The 22,062-nt window shown below is 37.0% G+C and overlaps 2 protein-coding genes and 1 pseudogene across 7 annotated transcripts in view; 1 reads left to right on the top strand and 2 right to left on the bottom strand.

Annotated features, from left to right (window-relative positions):
* Nucleotides 1-22,062, bottom strand: part of USP25 (ubiquitin specific peptidase 25) — a 193,148-nt gene that overhangs the window by 105,539 nt on the left and 65,547 nt on the right. For all 6 annotated transcript variants that reach the window (XM_027843603.1, XM_027843605.1, XM_027843607.1 and 3 more), the window contains 2 exons: nt 17,345-17,468; nt 6,457-6,619 (listed from right to left, as the gene is read on the bottom strand). In XM_027843603.1, the coding sequence (XP_027699404.1) occupies nt 6,457-6,619; nt 17,345-17,468 (287 nt within the window). The remainder of the gene's footprint in view (nt 1-6,456; nt 6,620-17,344; nt 17,469-22,062) is intronic.
* LOC114029245 (40S ribosomal protein S19-like) lies at nt 11,513-11,956 on the top strand. Its single transcript, XM_027843609.1, has one exon. It carries the CDS (start codon nt 11,519-11,521, stop codon nt 11,954-11,956), a length of 438 nt encoding a protein of 145 aa, XP_027699410.1. The 5' UTR covers nt 11,513-11,518.
* LOC114029228 lies at nt 13,806-14,551 on the bottom strand (annotated as a pseudogene).

Here is a 22,062-nt window from a genome sequence, read left to right as displayed (position 1 = left end):
TCAAACACCACAGGCTCAGTCTTGCCTCTATCCCTTTTATCATACTATAAATACCTTGAATATCCTTCTCCTCTCTTAGCTAAATCCTTCCTATCTTTTTTTTAAAGCCCAGCTCAATTTTCACCATATGTCCTTGAAGCTTCCATATAGTGCAATCTTTACTTATTTCTTTTTTATGATTCGTAGAGAGCTTAAAGTTTGCACCATACAATTTAGCATTCAATGAGCATTTATTAATGAACTATGTCAGACGTTGTACTAGCTGCTGAAGTTAAAAAGACATGAAATTGTTTCTGCCCTTAAGTCGTTTACAAAAAAAAATCGAAAATAAAACATTCAGTCCTTTTGTGGTGCCTTCTAGTTGGTTTTTTAATATCTAAGTCTCATATCTCTGGCCACATTGTAAGCTAAAGGATCAACCAATCAATAAACATTTGTTAAGCCCCTTATTGTAGGCACAGAATTGTACTAGATGTTGGATATACATATACATAGAATAAAACAATTCCTACTGGAAATTAGTCAATATGCATTTATGAAATACCTACTATGTGCTAGGCATTGTGCTAAGCACTAGGGACACAAAGTGTGAAGGGGATCCCTGAACTTGTTTTCTTAAGTTGCCCTGTTTTCCAGAGAAAAACCCCCTTGAACTAACATAATGTTGATCTTTTGCAACTGAATTCTATTAACTTCTCAGTGTCCTTGAAGCTGAGTTAGCTACAAGCCTGGCTCCAGTCAGCCTCACCCAGACTGATAAACCACTTGTGGCATCTTGGCCTTTTCAGATAAGCAAGACCATCTACCTTTATGATCAAGTTACAGAGGTGGGGAACCTGCAACCTCGAGGCCACATATGACCCTTGAGGTCCTCAACTCTTCAAATGTGAAGTTTGGATTCAGTCAAAGGGCCACACCTGAGGACCTAGAGGGCCACATGTGCCCTTGAGGCCGCTGGCTCCCCACCCCTGGAGCAGTTCCCAGGAGGGGACCCACCCATGCTGCACTTTTCTTATGACTGGACCCTAAGGAATTTCTCCCTTTCCCCCTCTTTTTTGCGTCCTCCCTTTCTTGTGGTAACATAAAATCCCAAGGGTTTGCCTGTATCGCAGGCTCCTTTGTACTTAGTATAAGGAGTTCTGACATGCATTTGCCTTTCTCTTGTAATAAATCAAGTTACTACCCATGCCTTGTGGAGCTATGACTTTTTGTTAACAACAGAAAAGCAAAAATTGTGCTGCCCTTACATACATGCTCATTATATACAGGACAACATCCTACACAGGTGCTAGGTCTCCCCTTTGCCTAGTCATCCATATCCACAGATACAGAGGAGTCAGAGCCTACTCCCTATGTGGCAGCTGGTGCCTCCCCAGCCCTGAGGAGCTCACATGCCCTCTTTGAGTTTCTCTTAGACTAGTCATCAATACAAAACTTCAAGGACTTTTGAAAATATTTACATCTGAGTTAGGTTTTACCAAAAGACAAAGAGGATGGTTTCCTCATTCCTCCTGGAATTTTTATGATGACTATATAACGTATGTAATTCTATCCTATCCAAGGACTTTCCATTAAATAGACCAAAGATATTATCAATAATGTTATTAAAGCTAAGACACGAAGGCAGTATTTTTAATAAAGGAGTAAAATTATGCCTCAAATCATAGAACTTTAAAGCAGAAAAGATGCTTTTTAATATCTAGTTCAAAACTTCATTTTATAAATGTGGAACGTAAGAGTAATGGAAGAACCAGGACAAAACTCAGATTGCAGTCCAATACTTTTTTTGCTTAATACCGCATTTCCTGCCTCTCCCCCCATTTGAGGGGAATGTGTCTAATAAATGTACATATACTGTAACTATTTCTCCTATGCCCTAAATAAGGACAATCACTAGGAAAATTATGTCCCAAAAGCATTGCCTGATAGTACATGGTACTTACCCAAGTCACTGCCTATGGTGATTTGATGCAGAAATAAATGAATGAATAAGTAAAAGATCAGCACTCAATATGGGAAGCAAAGAAACTTCAAAATTTGAAAAGCAGGGAATCTAAGACAAAAAAGCCACTGTCTCCATTGTCTCTAAAACTTTTGCTTATCTCTCTTATAGTCAGAAATTCAGTTTCCCTCTTTGAACTCTCATAGAAATTTCCATCAATCTGATGTAAATATAATCTAATACTTAGTAATTGCTATATAAAGTTGTGTATGAATTACTTGGGACAAGCAATGCTTTGGTTGTAGCTTAATTTTATTACTGCAATAGACATGGTATATACTTCTATGGTTACTAGATTTACTCAGAACACATCACCTTTAACAGATGAAAACAAATTGATCTAGTTTCCCCACTCTAATTCTCTGTCAAATGAGTGTTGAATATCATTCCATATACATGTTTCACTGTTCTCCTTTGTTATGTTTTTAGTTCTGTGGTTCTTAAGAATGAATAATACTCCAAGGAAATATACAAAACTTGTAGCTCTTAAAGAGTACACTTCAATGATTTAGTGATATTGAAGTGGATGTTGGCATGGGGAAGTCAAACATTTCAGGATCATTCAAAGCCCAGTATGAAACAAGATTCTGTGGCATCGAAGCACAAAGAAAAATGAGGTTCAAATGAAAAATAACGCCAAGAACAAACAAATCTTGCTGTGAAACTCCCTAATTAATCCCCAGAAAACAAGCAAAGTTATCCAGAGACACCTGGTTGGTAGGAGGGTTATTACTGATTCCTCTATAGCAAGGCACAAGCTTCTTGAAGTAGGAAAAACAGCTAAAAGGACAGCTTTTTTTAAAAAGTAGCTATGAACCCCTACTATGAAGAAAATATACTTGTCCTGGGCAAGGCAATACAAACACTGGAGTATTGATGATTGGAAAAAGGTAATGATAAAACTAATTTTTTGGTTCAAGGCTATATATCAAAACTTATCAGACAAAGTCCTGATAAGTCTGTAAAATCCCACCATCTTCATCAGACTTTAAAACATCCATTTCCCTCCACTTTCAAAATGTTTGGGGGATTCTAAAATTTTTTGGGTCTGGAAGACTCGTTCCTATTGAGGAAATAATGAACTCTGATAAACATATTAATATAACAATAAGCAAAATTGTTCTGGATTTACAGAAATTCATAAAGATGAAATACTGTAAAAATGCCCTTGTACCATGCAAGACATCACAAAATGTTGAGCAATCTATCCAAGGGTAGAGAAAAATGTGCTTCAGTGGCCTAGGAATTAGACTTAGTATTTTTTGTTATATTGTGATCCTAGGGTTACATTTTGGACCATATAGTTGTTAGTTGGCAATGGAATCATTAGCTTTCCATCTTTAAGTGATTTTTCTTAGATATATCCTACAAACTAAGAAAGGGAAATTTGACCATCTATCATTATTCCCAATTCAGCTGTAAGGCAATTAATTGTCAACACTAGATAAATTAGTATAAAAATTGGATACTAAAGAAGAGGGTAAATAATATCATAAAATGACCTCTTCTTTTTAAGACCCATGTTTTAACAAATCTGATAGTTTTCAAGTCTTTTACAAGCACTAAACTCACATTAAAAAAAAAATGAATACAATACATGTTAATTCAGAAAATTAGTTATCTAATGTATATCAGTATAAATGGCTAATGAGCAAAAAGGGAGTGCTTTAATCTGTAAGCTGTCTGATTTCTGCAAATGATTTTGTTAGTTAAGGTCACTGCACATACATTGTTAATTAGTGAGCAGAAACATGAATGCTGCCATTTCCCTGTAAGAATGAGAGAGTATTTCCATTTTTTATAAAAGAAACAGGTAGCTAGACTTGAAATTTTGTTTAGTCAGCTGTTTTTCCATATGTAATAGAATGTTCTCAGATTCAAAGCCTTTCACCTATCACCTTATTTAAACCTTGGTGAAAACATAGAAACTAAAATTAAGGCTAAATTGGGGAAAATGTACTGTTCATCAAAGGTATGCTTAATACGTATGATTCCAAGACGAAGGATTAAAGAATAATTATCCAAATTTGTGAATTTAATGATAAGTTATGTAAAATAAGTCATTGCAGTGAAAAGATGATATATTGCATGCTAAATATTTTTAAACATTTAAATTATCTAGTGTATATCAGTACAAATGACTACTGAGTAAAAAAAAAAAAAATTCCTGGTATTTAGGCAGCAACTGGAGCCTTCAGGTTGAATGCTTAAATCTGAAAGCTGTCTGATTTCTACAAATTATTTTATTAGTTGAGGTCACTGCATATACACTGCAGGTTTAAAGAAGATGTTAATGAATTTGTTTTACTTTATCCCAGTTAATGTGCACATCAATATATGTCCTTCTCCTACCAAATTGTCAACTCCTCAAAAGAGAAAACCGTTTAATTTATCTATCTCAATCAACAAATCATAGACCTTACAATATTTTGTGCAAAATAAATTGAGATTTCAGGTCCTAGCTCCCATAAAATAGTCACCATGGTTTGGAAATAAATTTCCATTAATGACATTAGATTCTACAAACAACATTTGTTAGAATTAGAAGTCTTGCTCATGATTCAATAATCATTTTGTTTCATCTTCTTGATTTCCAAGTTGTTCATATCCAGTTATCCTGGTCCTACTTACATGGTATTATTTCTAATCTGTAGATTACATGTTATGCATTTTGCTATTCACATTGGTATTTCAACTTCCTTTCACTTCTATGATATTATTAGTCAGTGTGCAATTTCTTATATCATCCACTTTCATTAGCTTCATTTGAATTTATCTATATCAAAGGTTTAAATTTTTTTTTGTATCAAGGATCCCTTTTGTCATTTGGGTGAAGCCTATGAACTCCTTATCTGAATAGTTTTTAATGCCTAAAATAATGTACCTAAAATTACAAAGGAAAACCAATTTTGGTGAAATACAGTCATAAAAATATTTTTTAAAAAGCTTCATGGACCCCAGGTTAAGAAGCCCTGGTTTAGATGATTTAGATTATAAATATGGCTTTGAAACATTAGCACATGACTTCAAATTCTTGGCATAGTCTCTAGTACAGGACCTGATGCTTGCTAAAAAGACTAACAGAAATGAATAAATCTTTTAACCAATGTAAATAATGTACGGGTAAGAAAATTAACAAAATAATAAACAAAAAAGCTGAAATCACAACGTAAAAAAAAGAATTATCAGAATTTACTATATGTAGTTCTAAGGCAACAAAACTGAATTTTAAAAATTTTTTTAAAATTTTCCTATAATATTGTCAAATACCAAATTAACAAAATACAAAATAGAAATCTTAAAAATCTAGCCCCCAAAAAGGAAACTAAACTTGCTAGAAAGGCATTATCAGAGGGAAAAAAAAATCAGGTCCAGATAGACTTATAGAAGAATTCCACCTTTTAAAGAATAATTGATACTGTTTAAAAATTATCTATAAAAATTAAGAAAAAAGCACTTTACCAAATTTCTTTTATGGGATTAATTTAGTCCTAATACTTAAACCAGAGAAGAACAATTACTGGCTGACAGTAATTTTTTTTTTTTAAGGCAGCTGGGGTTAAAGTGACTTGCCCAGGGTCACACAGCTAGTAAGTGTTAAATGTTTGGTCTGAGGCTGGATTTGAACTCAGGTCCTCCTGACTTCAGGGCCAGTGCTCTATCCACTGTGCCACCTAGCTGCCCCATGACAGCAATTTTTTAAATTAAATTGTATCAAACAGAATACATAAAATAATTTATCATTATACCAGGGATGCAAGGACGATTCAACATTTGGAAAGTAATCAATATAATTAATCATATTAAAAACATGCAGAACAACATAATTATCTCAACAGATACAGAAAAACCCTTTGATGAAGTTAATGCTAAAAATAGTATCCCAATATTATAGGAACCCAAGTAAAGCAATACTGAAGTGAAGTTATCCAGAAAAAGAATAAACAAGACAACCTCTAAGGACTATTCAACTTTAAGACCGAAAAATTTTAAAAGCAATACATATTAAAATAGCAAGTATTCTCTAAGAAGACCATTACCTTGACACATTCTGGCGAGCAACAAATAAGATCTGATGCATAAAAATAATTTCCTAGTTTGGGGCCTTACTCCATGGGAAACTATTTTTAATACAAAAGATGATGTACCTTCTTCCCAATCTGATTCTTTCTTCCAACAAACAGAGAAAATTTACCCAAAACAGATAAATACATATTAATCTAGTAAAAAAAAGGTTACTTAATTTCTTTCCTCAAACTTGGAATATGAGGAAACAATGTTATCCCCCCCGCAAACAGTTTTGAGGAAAGAAGAATCATATACATTTTTGGTTTTGATACACATGTACATTTATATACGTACACAGAAACAACAGAAACAATAAATAAGAAAACAAAAAAGGCCTATCCATATCCCTTCTTGCTTTAAACACAATGTTGAATAAAGATCCTTACCTGAATAACAGCACTAAACCAGCAGGTATTTCCAACATTCTTTAGCCCAACTGGACAATTATCCTGTCTTTTTCTATCATAAGGGTTTGGAGAATCACTCCATACTTCTGTATGTGTCCTCTTCAAACTTGCTTTATTTTCTGCTATGCTGGCTTCAAGGACTCTTAGAAAGCCAATAAAAAAGGAAAGGGAAAATGTTACCATGCTGTTTAATACAGAAATGTTAGAAGATGAGTTTGAGATATATGAAGAAACATTGTCTCAGTAAGCCTAATTAAATAAACTAATGCTTATTAGAATGCATTTTGAAAAGAAGTTCACATAGAAAATACCTTCCCTGAATGACATCTTGATGGCAACCATGAAAGTTCAAGAGATACCTGAATGTTTTCACAATGTGTACTTCTAAATTTGCCTAAATAAAAGTAACTTCAAATATCTAAGTAGATGAAGAAGAATACAGGTAAATAAGTGTCCTGGATATCAAAACACTCGAATTTTAGTCATAGTTTTGCCACTAGTAGATCTATAACCGTAAGTAATTCATTTCATTCTGTTGGGCTTTCCTGCCTTCATTCATATACTGCAAGGTTTAGAGGCAGTGTTGATCTTAATTCAAATGGTTCTGACACTTATTACTAAGGAGACCTTGGGCAAGATATTGAACTTCTCTGGGCCTCAGTTTTCTCATATGAAAAATATGAAACATAACCCTTCTTTTCAGCTCTAAATCTATGTTCCTATAATTAGATGATCTCTTATGTTCCTTCTAGGTCTAAAATTCTATGATACCTAAACAAAGGAAAAATACCTGTAGCAATGTACAAATTACTTGGGACAAAATAAAATAAATTTATTGACATACTCAATAAGCCTTCCAACTTTTTAAATCTTTAAAAACATTAATATGCAAGATGTTCTCTTTTCACTGCAGTTACCTATTTTACACAATCTGGCACTGAGTTCACAAAATTTGGATACATATTCTTTAATCCTTCATCATGAAATCACATTTTTATCATATTGGAAATTAAGCATAACTGACAAACAACCTATTTCCCCAAATTTAGCTAGAATTATAAACCCTACGTTTGCCAAAGATTTAAATCAGAAAAGTTCCCAGGTCACTGAAGCATGTTTTCCTACACATCCTTGGATAAATTTGACATTCTTTGATGTTTGATGTGAAACAAGGCAGTTTTTACAGTATTTTATCTTCATTTCTGAATTTCTAGAAAAATTCTGATTATCATAATAAAAACATCAGAGTTCATCAATCCCTCAACAGGGACAAGCCTTCAAGACCCACTGGCATTTTAAATTTCTCAAAACATGTTGGGGTCGTAGAGTTAGGCAAAAATGGATATTTTAAAGTCTGATGAAAATGTTGAGATCTTGCAGATTTACCTAGAGTCCTTATGATAACCGTTTCAGAATGGCTTTGAATGAAAAAGTTAGTTTTAGCATTTCCTTTTTCTAATTAACAATACTCCAATCTTTGTATTGCCTTGTCCATGACAAGAATGTGAGGGCTGACAGCTACTTTTTTTTTTAATTATCCTTTCGGCTAGCTGTTCTTCCAAATTTAAGAAACCTATGCCCCACTAAAGAGGAATCAATAATTCTCGTAGCCCCTCGGTGTCTCTGAATGTCTTTGCTTATTTTCTGAGGATTAATTAGGCTGTTTCATAGTTAGCTTTGGTATTGTTTTTCATTTTTAACCATACTTTGTGTGCTTCAGTGCCACTGAATCATGTTTTATAGTGAGCTTAAATGATTCTTGAAATTCTTAACTTCCCCTGCAACATCTACTTCAATATCTTTACCAGTAATTGAGATGTACTCTTTAGAAGCTACAAGCTTTGTATGTTTCCATGGAGTAATATCCATTCTTAAAAACAACAGAATTAAAAACATTACAAAAGAGAGCAATGAAATACATGCATATGGCATGAAATTCACCACTCAGCTGACAAAGAACTAATGTTGAGGAAATTAACCAATTTGTCTCATCTGGTCAACATGATATGTTCTGAGTAAGCCTAATGTCAACGGAAGTACATACTTTTTGTGACCACTACTATCACAAAGTGATACCATATAAAAATGGTTGCTTGTTCTGAAATAGACATCTGTAAATCACACTGCATTTTTAAAAAAATTTTTTTTTTTTTTTTTTAGGCAGTTGAGGTTAAGTAACTTGCCAGGGTTACACAGCTAGTAAGTGTCAAGTGTTTGGTCTGAGGCCGGATTTGTACTCAGGTCCTCCTGACTTCAGGGCCGGTGCTCTACCTATGGCGCCACCTAGCTGCCCCTACAGCTGCATTTATTAAGAATAAAACTCATTAGAATACTTTGGATGACTCATATAATTTACCAAGAACAGAAAATCCAAGTGACTAGTAGTATTTACTAATTTAAGTATTTCTCCCCAAGGTAGTATCTTAAATATCTGATTTCAACTTATAGTATAGCTACTTGTACATTTTAAAGAAAAAAAGCTCCTACCTTTCATAACTAACAACTTGTTCCACAGAATAACTGAACTATTCCAAAATACATGTCAATTATAATTTTGCTTTATTCAATTAAGGAGCATCTCTCCTTTATAGACAACCCTGGGCTTATTAACAAATGGATACTAAATCCTTCCTACAGACTAGAAATTTCCCTTACAATAAAATGTAAACTATTATATTTACATATTACTGTTAAGATACTCTAAAATCACCATTAGTTCTCCTAAGTATTCTTAATTACTTCACCAATATACTTGAATTTTGGGAATAAAAATTTTTAGGGAGATAAATAGATGGTGCAACCAGAAAATACATATTTCTAATTCTATTTTTGATCTATTATTTATTCTATTCCATTTATTTGAAAAATATATACTTTCATTTTATTTTTTTAAAACTAAAACCAACATATACCAAAGATATATAAGTTTATAATCTACAATATCAGTATTTCAAGGGACAGTCTCTGCTAGGAACACAGCTAGCAATATAAGAAGCTCCTTGTTGCTTATTAGTGCCTTTAATCAATTAAAAGATAGGGAAAAATTACGATATTCACAGAATCATTAAATATTAAAAGTTAGAGCAGCCCTAAAAGGTCACCTAATCCAACCCTTACCTGAATAAACGAATCCATTACATTTCACCTAACAATCTTCTAGCCATTGCTTAAAAGGCCTCCCATTGAGAGAAAACCTACCACCTCATATGATAGCCCATTCCACTTGCAGATAGTTCTATTTGTTAGGTGGTTATTCCTTATATAAAAACCTATATTTGCCTCTTTGCTGCTCCACACATTGCTTTTAGTTCTGCCTCCTGAGACTAATAAGTGATCAAGTTTTTCTTCAGCTCCATTTCCCCATTTTCTTTTTAATTTCAATGTTCCTTCTACAAAAGATAAAATGTTTTCATATTCCTTCCTATCTGGAAAAAATGGAAGTCATGAAGACCTTGAGGAGGATGAAAGGATTTTAGACTAAAAGATCTCTAATATTCTTATGAGGGAGCCCACTGGGCTAAAGGAGGCAGGTAGCCAGGCCTGAGTCTAGTCCAGATCACTTCCTGATCACGTCAGGGTAATAAAAAGGTCCACAGACATAGAGTTGGGGCCCTAGGTACCATTCTGTAGAATGGAGGTAAGGCTGGAGATGTCTACCTGAACTAAGTATTGCAGTGTCCTTGTTGAGCATCCTTTCTATGTTATGACTAAGTGAACCTCTTTTGTTAACTTCTTAACATCCTTCAAGTACCTCATTTTGCTCTAATACCAGATCCTAAACTGTGGGCTTGAGTCAGATCTTTCCAAAAACAATACAACAGCATACTATCACGCAATTTAATTCACTGGTCAGAACAAGTTGTAATGAGGCAAAGATCATGGGGTTAATTTCTATGTAGGTGATATTTCTAAACCTAGGGAGCTATCTTGTAAATGAATAATTAGTCTTAAGGGGGCTACAGTAATTTTTCCACTTTTGAAAAAATTCAAAGTTCTGGTCCAGAGAATAGGTTAGTATACTATAACACTGCCCTGCCCCTCCCACCCCACATCCAATCCTCTGGCCCCTACACACACACACACACACACACACACACACACACACACACACCCCCCTCTCAAGAGACAGTGGGAAGCAGGGCCATTTTCTCCCCTTTCATTCTCTTCAAAATCCTAGGCTACTTAGGTTAAGCTGCCAGAGGCTCCCCGCCACCCCCACACACCTTTCCCCTTGCTTCCAGACCGATGGGCCAGCATGCCTGCTTATACCACTTGGATGAACTTAAGTCACCATCTCTAATCCCTCCCCTGAAATTAAAGACCATCATGTTGTACCACCCACCCTACCACTGCATCTTAAATCATCTAGGCCTTATTATCTTCTCTGCCACAATACCCTCCACACAACTGGGTATAATCATATAAATTGATTTACCCTAAAGGTCCTGCCATCCAACCTTCTGCTGCTCCCTTATGAATTCTGGGCTTTCCCATCTGCCCTGCAGCTGAATTTTCTCCAAATTAGAATATAAGCAAGCTTCTTGGAAAGAGATAGCCTCTTGCTTTTTCTATTTGTATTTCCAGTACTTAGCATAGTGCCTGGCACATTGTAAGAACTTATAAACACATTTTATTCATTCATATAAATTTTAAATATATACAATGATGTGTATTCTATAGTTAAATCCAAGGGCAGACTGCTCATATTTTATGATCATTCACACAAGTTAGATACTGATCCAGGTCAAGTTGGAGCTAAAGTTCTAATTTCTGTGTCAGGGGCACAAAAGCTTAACTAAACAGATCCTGTCAGGAAGCAATGAAATAAACCTATAATTGAGTTCTAGTGCTCTGTTCTCCTCCACAATGTTCTTCACTTCCCATCCAACACACTACCAATATTGGATATAAGATTCATATCCATATTCCCCTGTTCTCCATTTCAAGTGGGAGGAAAGGAACTCTGCAAGACAGAAAAAATACATTATCTATAGAAAGTGTTTCCACCCTTACCCCTGGCTGGCCGCGCGGAGCCCGCGCAATGCCCGGAGTCACGGTGAAGGATGTGAACCAACAGGAGTTCATCCGGGCCCTGGCCGCCTTCCTGAAAAAGTCAGGGAAGCTGAAAGTCCCCAAATGGGGGGACACGGTCAAGCTGGCCAAACATAAGGAGCTGGCACCCTACAACAAGAACTGGTTCTATACCCGGGCCACCTCCACAGCCCATCACCTGTACCTTCGGGGTGGTGCTGGCGTGGGCTCCATGACCAAGATCTACGGAGGGCGCCAGCGCAATGGGGTCATGTCCAGTCACTTCAGCAGAGGCTCCAAGAGTGTGGCCCAGAGGGTCTTGCAAACCCTGAAAGGCCTCAAAATGGTGGAGAAGGACCAGGCTGGGGGCCAGAAGCTGACACCTCAGGGACAGAGAGACCTGGACAGAATTGCCGGACAGGTAGTAGCCACCAACAAGAACCATTAGGACAAACCATACCAGATTCACTAATAAATTGCCTTGTTCGTAAAAAAAAAAAAAAAAAAAAAGTGTTTACTACAATTCAGTGATAGAATACTGCCTACATAGTTCTTTTTCAGAATCAGCAGAAACAGCACTTATTAAGTGCCAAGAACTGTGCCAATTACTGAAGAAACAAAAAAAGGCAAAAATGTGGTCCCTGCCCTCAAGGAGCTCACATTATAAAAGCGGAGACAACATGGAAACAACTACATACATACAAGGTATAAACAGAATAAATGTGTGGTAATCTGAAAGAGAAGGAAAAGTCTCTTGCAGATGGTAGAATTTGAGCTAAGTCTTACAAGAAATCATAGTAGACAATTGAGGGGACATTGTAGGCAAATGGGACAGCCCAGCGTAAAGGCAAAGAATCAAGAAATGGATTGTCACACGCGAGGAGTAGCAAGGCCAATGTAGCTGAATCATGAGCACTCTGAGAGGAATAAAGCATTAAGAAGCGTGGAAAGGTAAGGCTTTGATTTAATCATTCTAAAGAATTTAAATCAACATGTTCTAATGAAATTAATTTTACTGATCACCTTTAAGAATGCTATAAATTTACTATTCCCCTTCACTAAGGATTGTTATTCTTGAACTGTTTCTTGCTATTTAACAATTCTGGAAAAAACAGATTACTAAGTATTCACTAAGTAGTCACTTATTAGGTACATGAGAGAAAGGAAAGCATTGTGGTATTACATTAAAATTACAATAGCTCTACTAATATTTTTTAAATGAACAATAAAATATTAAAATAATATAATAATTCATAACACTATTCATATGTCTACATTGGATAACTAAGTTAGGGCCCTGAGTTACTGAGGTCAAGTTGGTCAGTTTAACCCCTGAAATGGCCAGGTAAGCTTCACACACACAAACACAATGTTCTAGGATCACAAACTGTACAGCTGGCCCCAGTCTTATAAATGTGTTCTGTGGATCACAAAAGGAGCAAGGCAAAACAGATGAATAGCACAAACCCATTTCCACTAGAGTGAATGTTTGGATACTGGTAAATCAGTGAATCTTTATACATAGTAATTTATATATACATTTTTTAGAGAAACTCAAGAGTTATAAAAATGTTATAGCATAATTTCAAAGTTGTTCATTTGAAGATAATAGGAATGAATGAATGAAAGAAAAAGCATTTTTGAAATTTTTACAGATATTTGATTAAATAACCAGCTTATTAATTTAGACCAGTGCACTGACTTATTAGGGGCATGAGAAATTAGTCCCTATATCATAACAGTTTCCCTTAGTCACTTGTCTTGATCTATAGTATGCCCTATAGAGAAGGGCAAGGCAGTGCAAAACAACACAAATCTCAAAAGGGTTTGGTTTAAGTACAACACCAGCTCTTGTCTGCCCTTCTTACTCTACAACTTTAAATGAACATCCATGGGCTAGAGTTCTCATCCAACGGGGTAAAATAGGGGCTTTGTGGTTTCCATTTCTACCATCATAAGTGCCCCCTCCTCTACTCCCACTAACCTATTTAGGATAAGACTGACTTTGGGAGAGGGCAAAAAATAACCATGTTCAAAAACAAGTTGGGATACGGAGGGTGTGACAGAGGGAGAATATGTGGATTCAACTCCATTAAAATGTTAGTAGAGGGGAAAGAGGGTCTCATGGAACTTACGTTCTACAACAGACTAGAGGGATAAGCTAAGGAAGGATGTCTAGGCATATATTCCAAGAATTCTGGCCACAATGATATCAATGCTATCCAGTGCTGTTGTATCTTCCCTGGATATTGAGACTAGATTCTCCTACTGGAGTCAACGACTATCCCCAAATTCAGTCAGAAGGTGCTCTCTAGAGTGTTGTAGTCACCCTTAAAACTCTTCAGCTCTAGGAAGTGCTTGGCCCTTTAACTCTTCTGGCTGGAGGACACACAGATGACCTGTATAGTTGCTGGGGAGGAAACTTCAGAAGACTCTGTGAGATCCTTAGCTGCCAACAGGTGCTGCCACTGGAAGCTCCCATCATGGGCACTGACAGTGGCAGCCAGTTCACTCAGTGCTTCCTGATAGTGTAGATATTCAAGTATGGCCAAAGATACCAGTTCCATATCAAGCTGTGTTGTAGCCACCTAGCGGGATCAATGCCCTCATAGTGGACACCCTTGAAGGGGGTACTTGTGTTTTGAAGCTCCAGCAGACAGGAGCAGAAGTTCTTGCCCAACAGGGAACAAGGATGCCAGCCTTCTGAATAGAATGAGATCTCAGAGGCACAAATGACATCCAATGCTTTCATCCTGTATAGGCAGTTGAAGCAATGTGGGTTTCCTGGTGTATGCAGCTGCAGAAGTCTGGCATCATCCTCTTTTAGAAGCTGGGACTCATATTTTACCTCCCAGACCTTGGATATCAATTTCTTCCTTCAGATACTGGGAAGCATTGTGTCCAACAGGGACAATGAAGGCCTCTTTAAGACTTCACAGCAAAATCCATAATGGACCTCCTCACAACAATGAATAGCAGTACAAATACCAAACTCCCATAAGGCCATCACCAGCATGACACCCACCCCAAAAAACCAGTTACTAGTGGTAACTCCCTCCAGCTTTGTTAGCTTGGGCTCTGCAGTAGCGATGGCCCCAGGACTAGGAGTTCCCTGGCCATTTCCTTATTGGGGAAGCCAAAGCCAGGCCCAGTGAGAAAATGTGGAAACTAGCGGAGATGGGAGTGGGGGAGACTAGAAAAAGCATTTATTAAAGGCTTATTTATTAAAGCACTGAGAATAAAGATTAAAAATGGGGATTGTTCCTAAAGTCCTGGTGCTCACATTCTAATAGCAGAATACTTCTAGGAGGATTCGGCTACAGAGCAGATGAAGGCCCAATAGTCTTTAGAGTACAGAGTGGCAGAGAAAATGACAATGTATCTTTAGTGTCATTTCCATTGATAAAAAAAAAGTAAATATCCATTGCCGATGTTGAATCACTGACAGTACCAAAGACTTTGGTACAGACTTTCTTTTCTGTGTCTCAAAATGGTTTGGCTTACCTAGCACATGTCCCATGGTTCCCTGCTGCCTGCCTGCTCTTTAATGGTAATTAATCCAATTGGTGGTGTTGGGTGTGATGAGGTAGGGAAGGGGAGAAAGGTAGTTGCTATTTCCAGAGCTGCTGAGTTCAGATTCCTGATCTTTCTCCACCCAGGTCTGAGAGGAGGTGATGGTCAAGGTGGTGACTGCAGTATAGCTCACCTGGCAATGTACTATACTACCTCTTGTTTCTGCCTCAGGACAACTTGCTGTTGCCCTACCTGCCTATTATAATTGTTTAGAAAACCAAACTCTTTGAAGCACTATAAACACAGCAAATAACACTGAATCTGCATTTTAAACCAAGTAGCTTCATTTTTTTAAGTCCTGAAAAAGTTTTGACATCTCTCCCTTCATTAGAGAGGTGAGGCACTATGGACATGGAATACCACATATTTGTTTACAGAGGATAGGTATATTAGTTGGTTTTGTTGAACTATTTTTTTCTTTTTCAATGTTTGTTACAAATTAGGGCTTGCTTAGGTAAAGGAAATGATAAGAGATATATTCAAGAATGAAAATGAAATGGCATCAATAAAAAAAATTAATTAAAGAAAAATATCAGAAATCAAAATTAAATAAGCCCTTTGGGGAGAAAAGAAAGGTTCATCATCTTGAGGACTGATTATGTCTTTGGGACTGAGGTTGTCTGGTTAATTTAATATTGTAGACCAGAAATTTACAATTTTTTTTTAATCAGGCACCTCTAGCAATACAATAAAGTTTTGTGCACATCTTTCCCAAATGTGTATTTACTTATGTATAAATTATGTACATGTACTATTATATAAAGAGACTGCTGGATGGCTCAGTGGATAGCGCACTGGGCCTGGAGACAAGAAGGCCTGAGTTCAGATCCAGCCTCAGACATTTACTAGCTGTATGTTGGCCCAGTCACTTAACCTGTTTCCTCTGTAGGCAGCTAGGTGGTTGAGTGGATAGAGTACCGAGCTTAGAGTCAGAAAGATTTGAGTTCAAATGTGACCTCAGACACTTACAGGCTGTGTGATCCTGGGCAAATCATTTAACCTTTGTTTGTCTTATTCCACTGGAGAAGGAAATGGCAAACCACTCCAGTACCTTTGCCAAGAAAACCCCATCTAGGGTCATGAAGAGTAGGACATGACTGAACGACTGAACAACTACTACTATATAAATAATTATGTGCCTTAGAAAATTACACAAAGTTAGAAATTTAAAAAGGATGATAAAGATCAAATAGCATTTGATCCTAGAGTCAATAAGGATCCTGAATTTTACTGATTAGGAGAATGACTTTGTTAGATCTGAACATTAGAAAAATCATTTTGGTAGCTGAGTGGATTTGAATAGGGAGAGACCTGAAGCAAGGAAATCAATTAGAAGGTTATTACAACAGTCCAGCAGAGAGTTGAGTAAAAAGAGAATGGGACGGATACTAGAGATGTGGAAGCAGAAATGACTAACAAGATTTGGCAACTGATAGGATATGTGGGATTCAAGAAAGTGAGGAATCAAGGATAAAGTGAAGGTTGAGAATCTGGATGATAAGAATCATAGTAGACTCAAAAAACATAAACAGTGAAAATCAGGGAAAGGATGGGTTTGGGAGAAAAGGTAAAGGGTTCCATTTTGGACATGTGAATTTCAGATGCCTAAGAGATAGTATCCAGTTCAAAATTGCCATTAAGTGGTTCATAACATGAAACTGGCACTAGAAAGAGATTAGTCAATCAATCAATTAATCAACAAGCATTTAGATGGCAAGGCACTTTGCTAAATAATGGGGTTGTCAAAGATAGATAAAATATATAAAAAGATATAAAAAGATAAAAATATAGCTTCAAGGAGCTCACATTCTAATAGGAGCAAAAGAATGCAAATGACTATGTACATACAAAATACATACAGAATAAGAGAAAGGTAATCTCAGAGGGAAGAGAATAATAATGTGGAGATCTGTAGCTGGGAACCACCAGAAATATGGTTTTCCTTAATAGATATGGATACAAACACTTGAACAGAACCAATAGCTTCACTTCCAAATGCTAAAAAACCTAAGCTAGCTTATGCTCAATTAATGTGTTTCCCCAAACATAGTCTAATACCAGATTTATTTTTTCTTGGTTATAGAATAAAGAACAATTCAGAAGCAAACAGAATAATTTTAGAATGCAGTACTGTTCACAATTAGAGTGATTATGTTATTCTCTACTAAGGTATTAGTTATTCTTAATTAATAAAAATTAATTAAAGCAAGTTCTTTCTCTTACATGTACTTTATATATCTGCTTATATAAGTTGTATTTTTACCTGCTAATAGCTTGCTCCTCATCAGTTATTCCAGTCTCCCTGAATGCCCTGTTTGATTCTTCCAAACTCAAGGCAATTGCTCTCTGAAGATCATCTTTATCATCTCCAGTGAGATCAATCACATCTGAAAAGCAAAACTATCTTTCTCAAAATTAAAAGTAAAACAAGATGAAAGGAGATTCTTACATTACAGAAATTAGCCCAAATGTAAATCAGTCAAACTAAAGCACACACCTTAAATTCCCTAATTCTTATATATAACTCACACATTATTCAAAAGGCCTAACTTCCAAATTCTACATGAAAACTTAAAGTTAGTCTTATATCATTAACATTATCACCTTTCTCTCATTTCTGAGGTCCCTAAAGAAGAAAAGGCACTTGCATGTTTTTAATGAAAGAGAAGAATTTTCTTTCAGTATTTTATTATAATATGTAAAACTTGACTTTTAGTCCTTCTTGATACACAAAAAACTGGGAGTACAAATTGGGAGAACAATTATTTAGGTAATATTGGTCTCTTTGGTGGCAAAAAAAAGTATATCAAAGCATTTAAATTTTCATATCTTTGTTTTCAAAGATGTTATGACATGAGAAAAAATTACAGGTCAAACTCTCAGTCTTTTGGTATCAACAGTACTTATTTTAAAGAACTTTAATAAGTTAGAGCTCAATTCCACCACCTCAAATGTTATTCAGCAGAACTAGAGTAACCAAATATTGGGTACTAATTAACATCTTTGCAAACTTTTCAGAGGAAAATATAGATATTTAATGTAAGTACAAATTTAAATAGACAGATTTAATAAAATCAGAGTACTCTTCTCTATTATTTTTCTGGTTCTTCTTCCACCAACCATAAAACTTTCAACTATTAACCCTTTCCCTGTGTGTACACCCATACATGTACACACTACATAATTTCACTTTCTTCAGAGAAAAAATAATATCCTATTTCTCTAGGCATAGGCATTTGGGGATGACCATATCCTAAACAAAGTAAAAAAGAAAAAATTACTTATATTTTCTTGAAAAAAACAAAACAAAACATTATTTTGACTATAGTAAAATAAGGGTGGAAGTAACTACACTGCAACGCTTTGTTTGAGCTGCACTTGGCCATAGCGTACAAGATAGTGGAAAGCATTGCAGAATTTAGAGAAGTTGTGGATGTCCAACCTTCATTTAAAGATCTCCTGTGAAAGGGAACTCATCACTTGCTAAGGAAACTCAATCCATTTTTAATTGTTCTAATTATTTGTAAGCCATTTTCCATGTTTAACCAAATCTGGCCACTTTCTAACATCCACACATCCAGCCTAGGCCTACTCTCCAAGGGCAAGCAAGAACAAGAAATCTAATACCAGCTCCACACATATGACAAGACAACCTTTCAAATACGTGAAGACTTAAGTCTTCTCCAGGTAAAAAGCAAACTCAATTCTTTAATCTGCCTGAGTTTTGGTGTCACTCAAAATCCTAGCTTCATCTGGCCATTTCAGATTCAATTAAACATCTAAATTGGACCTACTATTCACTGTATATGATATTGGGTATAAAAAGGCAAAAGTATTAACATGCCTTGCCTTCGAGGAGTTTAATATTTGTGAACACACACCTGAAATTAATTTTTCTGTCTTCCTTGAGTTACCCTATTCCATAGCATTGGAGGAGGAGGACGGAAGTCCTAAAGAAGAAAAGGACCAATCAGTGGCCAATATGACCCTTGCTCAGCCTTGACAAACCAATGATCCTTTGCGTCCGCCCTACTTTGGCCGCACCTGCTGAGCTAGCCCTCCACAGAGCTGACCAGACCAGCTGAAACCAGTTCTGTGGTTTGCAGACTCCCTCTCTCCATCTTAACAGTAAACAAGAACATCCTGCTTCCATATTCCAGCAGTTCCTAGAAGGGACTGCCCCTTTTTCTCTCCCTGTATGTCCCAATTTTGCAGAAGCCCATAAATATCTTAGGCTCTACAGAATAATATCCAAGCCCCCTTCCAAGATAATCAAAATTGCACCACTAAGCTGAAACAAGAACTTAAAGACTTATGGGTTTGTCAGATGTTACCAGCCCTAAAAATATTTACCCTCCTGTCCCTGGTTCTTATGCTAGACAGGAGGCTCAGGAGGGAGAAGTTCATTGATCCCATCCACCAATTTCCTTTTAAACTCAAGAAGGAACCTAGATCCAACAATCCTGCCTATTTTTTTAACTCCTGGACCAAGGTAGAATTTCGGGCCATGGGGAAGGAGTTTCCTTGGGTCTGAGAAGACACCACAGGATTTACTAGAGAATTTCAGCAAACTGTATCTACTTACAAACCTGATTTCCCTGACATTTATCAATTAGTCCAAACTGTAGTTAAGTCCAGGGGGAGCCAAACATTGGTTCAGGGTAGTAGATTGGAAAAATCCTATTGCAAATATTAATACGTCCCACACCTCAGGTCTACTTTCAGAGGGCAGAGTTGGGATCTTTTGGATGCCATCCCTATAGCTTTTCTGAAGCCTGTAGATTGGACAAAAATTAAAGCCTGCTACCAAAACCCCAGCAAATTAGTCTTTGAATTTTATAACTGTTTCCTTCTCACTTTTGATAGAAACACTGGTCTAGACCATAAGGGACCTGCCAAGCTCCTCACTTTGATGATGACCATGATTGTGTGACTCTTCTAGACAGTGTTCTTAACCTAGGAATGACATCAGAAACCCTCTTGCTGGATGCTGTTTCCTTACACACTAATGGATGATGTTTGAGGAATTCTGGAATGTAATCTTGTTTCATGGTATGCCATTACTACCACCACTAATGTCATTGAGACTGCTCCTTTCCAAAGACCATGTCTGCCCAAAAGGCTGAGCTTGAGGTGTTAGCTGGAGCCTACTTACTCATAGCTGGATGCAAGGCCATCTACACTAACAGCAGGGATGCTTTTGTGGCTGTTCATGACTTTGGGAAGCTTTGGAAACACGGGATTTCTGACGTCTTCTGGATAGCCCATAAGAGTATACTGCTCACCTACTGGACTATTTGGTTTTGCCAAAAGCTATAGCTGTTATTAAGGTTCCCTGGTCATAGAAAAGACAACTCTGACCACAGCTGTGGCAACTCTTTAACCCTTTGGTTCCCATAAGCACTTCATTAAGTAGTCTTACATCTCCACTACCTGTGTTGACAATCAAAGAGATTATTCGTGCTCGAGGTTCTGTGTTGCAGTTGGTCGTTAGCAGGCTGCCAAAGGAGGGATACAATAAGAACCCCCCCCCCCACTGGGTTATGGAGAAGAGCAAAAGAACTGTTAGTGCTGCCTCATTCATTGTTCCTCCCTATGATGGAATATTTGCATTCAATTAACCACTGGTCTGGGTCAAGCTGATCGTGCTAGCCCACAAATACTGGCTGGGAAAATTCCATCAGGTGGCCTTAACTCCTTATGCAGCCTACTTCACTTGTGCTAAACCACATAAGCCCACAACTAGATGCTTTCCGCTCCCCTCTGTTCCATTTGAAATATGGAAAATTGATTTAACTCAATTATCCACCTCTGATGGATAGAAGTTTATTCTGCTTATGGTCTGTTATGTTTTCCTGGTGGGTGGAAGCATTTCCAGTTGCTATTGCAATGGCAACTGCCAAATCCCTAAATGAATAGGTCATTCCTGCTTTTTTTTTGGGGGGGGGCGATTCCCTGTGAAATCCACAGTGATAAGGGGTATCCACTTTACAAGTTCAGTCATATCCCATTTGCTACCCCCTTGGCCTATAATCAGCACCTAGCTTGTGTATATCACTCCTAATCCTTAAGAATTGGTTGAAAGGATAAATGGAATTCTAAAAATTCAATTACCTCTGGCTCTGCTTAATCTACAGGCTTAACCCTTTTGGTAAGCTATCCTTAACCCCACATGAAATTATTATGAAATGATCCTTGCCACTGTTCCCATGGGAAGGCTATTTATTTCCACTTAAAGATACTCTCCTCACCTATTGTCATGGCCTTTCAAGAATGATCAAGGAAATTCAACAACTTGTCTCTCATTCTCAATCTGTAGGTCTCTTGCCCACTGAGCAGTTGTTGCAACCAAATGACTGAATCTACTGGAGTGCCAATTGAGAAAGGATTCTCTGGAACCCAGTGGAAAGAACAATATCAAGTCCTCCTGATGATCACTATAGCTGTCAAACTCCAAGGTGGCTTCATCTCTCTCACCTGAAGAAAGCCTCCACCTCTGTCTAGTATGCTTAACTTGGTGAAGGTCTCAAGGTTTGCTTTCAGCAAACCCAGAAGCAGCTGATACCCAGAGGAGACAACCATTCCAAAATCCTGGACAAGGGCTGAGTACTAGATGGTCACACCTTGCCATCCTATCTTTATTACCTGTGTCCTTCTTTGGTTTCTGTTTTGTCTTTTACTACTGTTGGGTTGGCTTTACCATCTCATCACTGGATCTCCTCTGCACTATCAAGATTATAAATTCCCTGCTAGCCCTTTTATTTCCTATTCTTGTAGGCTGCTTCAAACACTCATATGCTGGGAATGTGCAGAAGCTCACTCTAGGGAATGAATTTGGCTAGGGAATCTCACAAATTGCTGGGCTGCACCTGTAATAATCATTCCAATCTGGAGTCCACACATATAGCTCACCCCATTACCTTAGAAACTTGGGCCCACCTCAGGCAAGCAGCCATTCACCTCGTAATAGAGCCCTATAAC

The sequence above is a fragment of the Vombatus ursinus genome, unplaced genomic scaffold (assembly GCF_900497805.2).
Source record: "Vombatus ursinus unplaced genomic scaffold, bare-nosed wombat genome assembly UNPS02014924.1, whole genome shotgun sequence".
Classification (NCBI taxonomy): domain Eukaryota; kingdom Metazoa; phylum Chordata; class Mammalia; order Diprotodontia; family Vombatidae; genus Vombatus; species Vombatus ursinus.
This window is presented reverse-complemented; position numbering and strand designations above follow the sequence as displayed.

What these genes read in the sequence shown, in the direction of transcription:
- LOC114029245 (XM_027843609.1), top strand. Translation starts at nt 11,519, where the DNA reads ATGCCCGGAGTCACGGTGAAGGATGTGAACCAACAGGAGTTCATCCGG.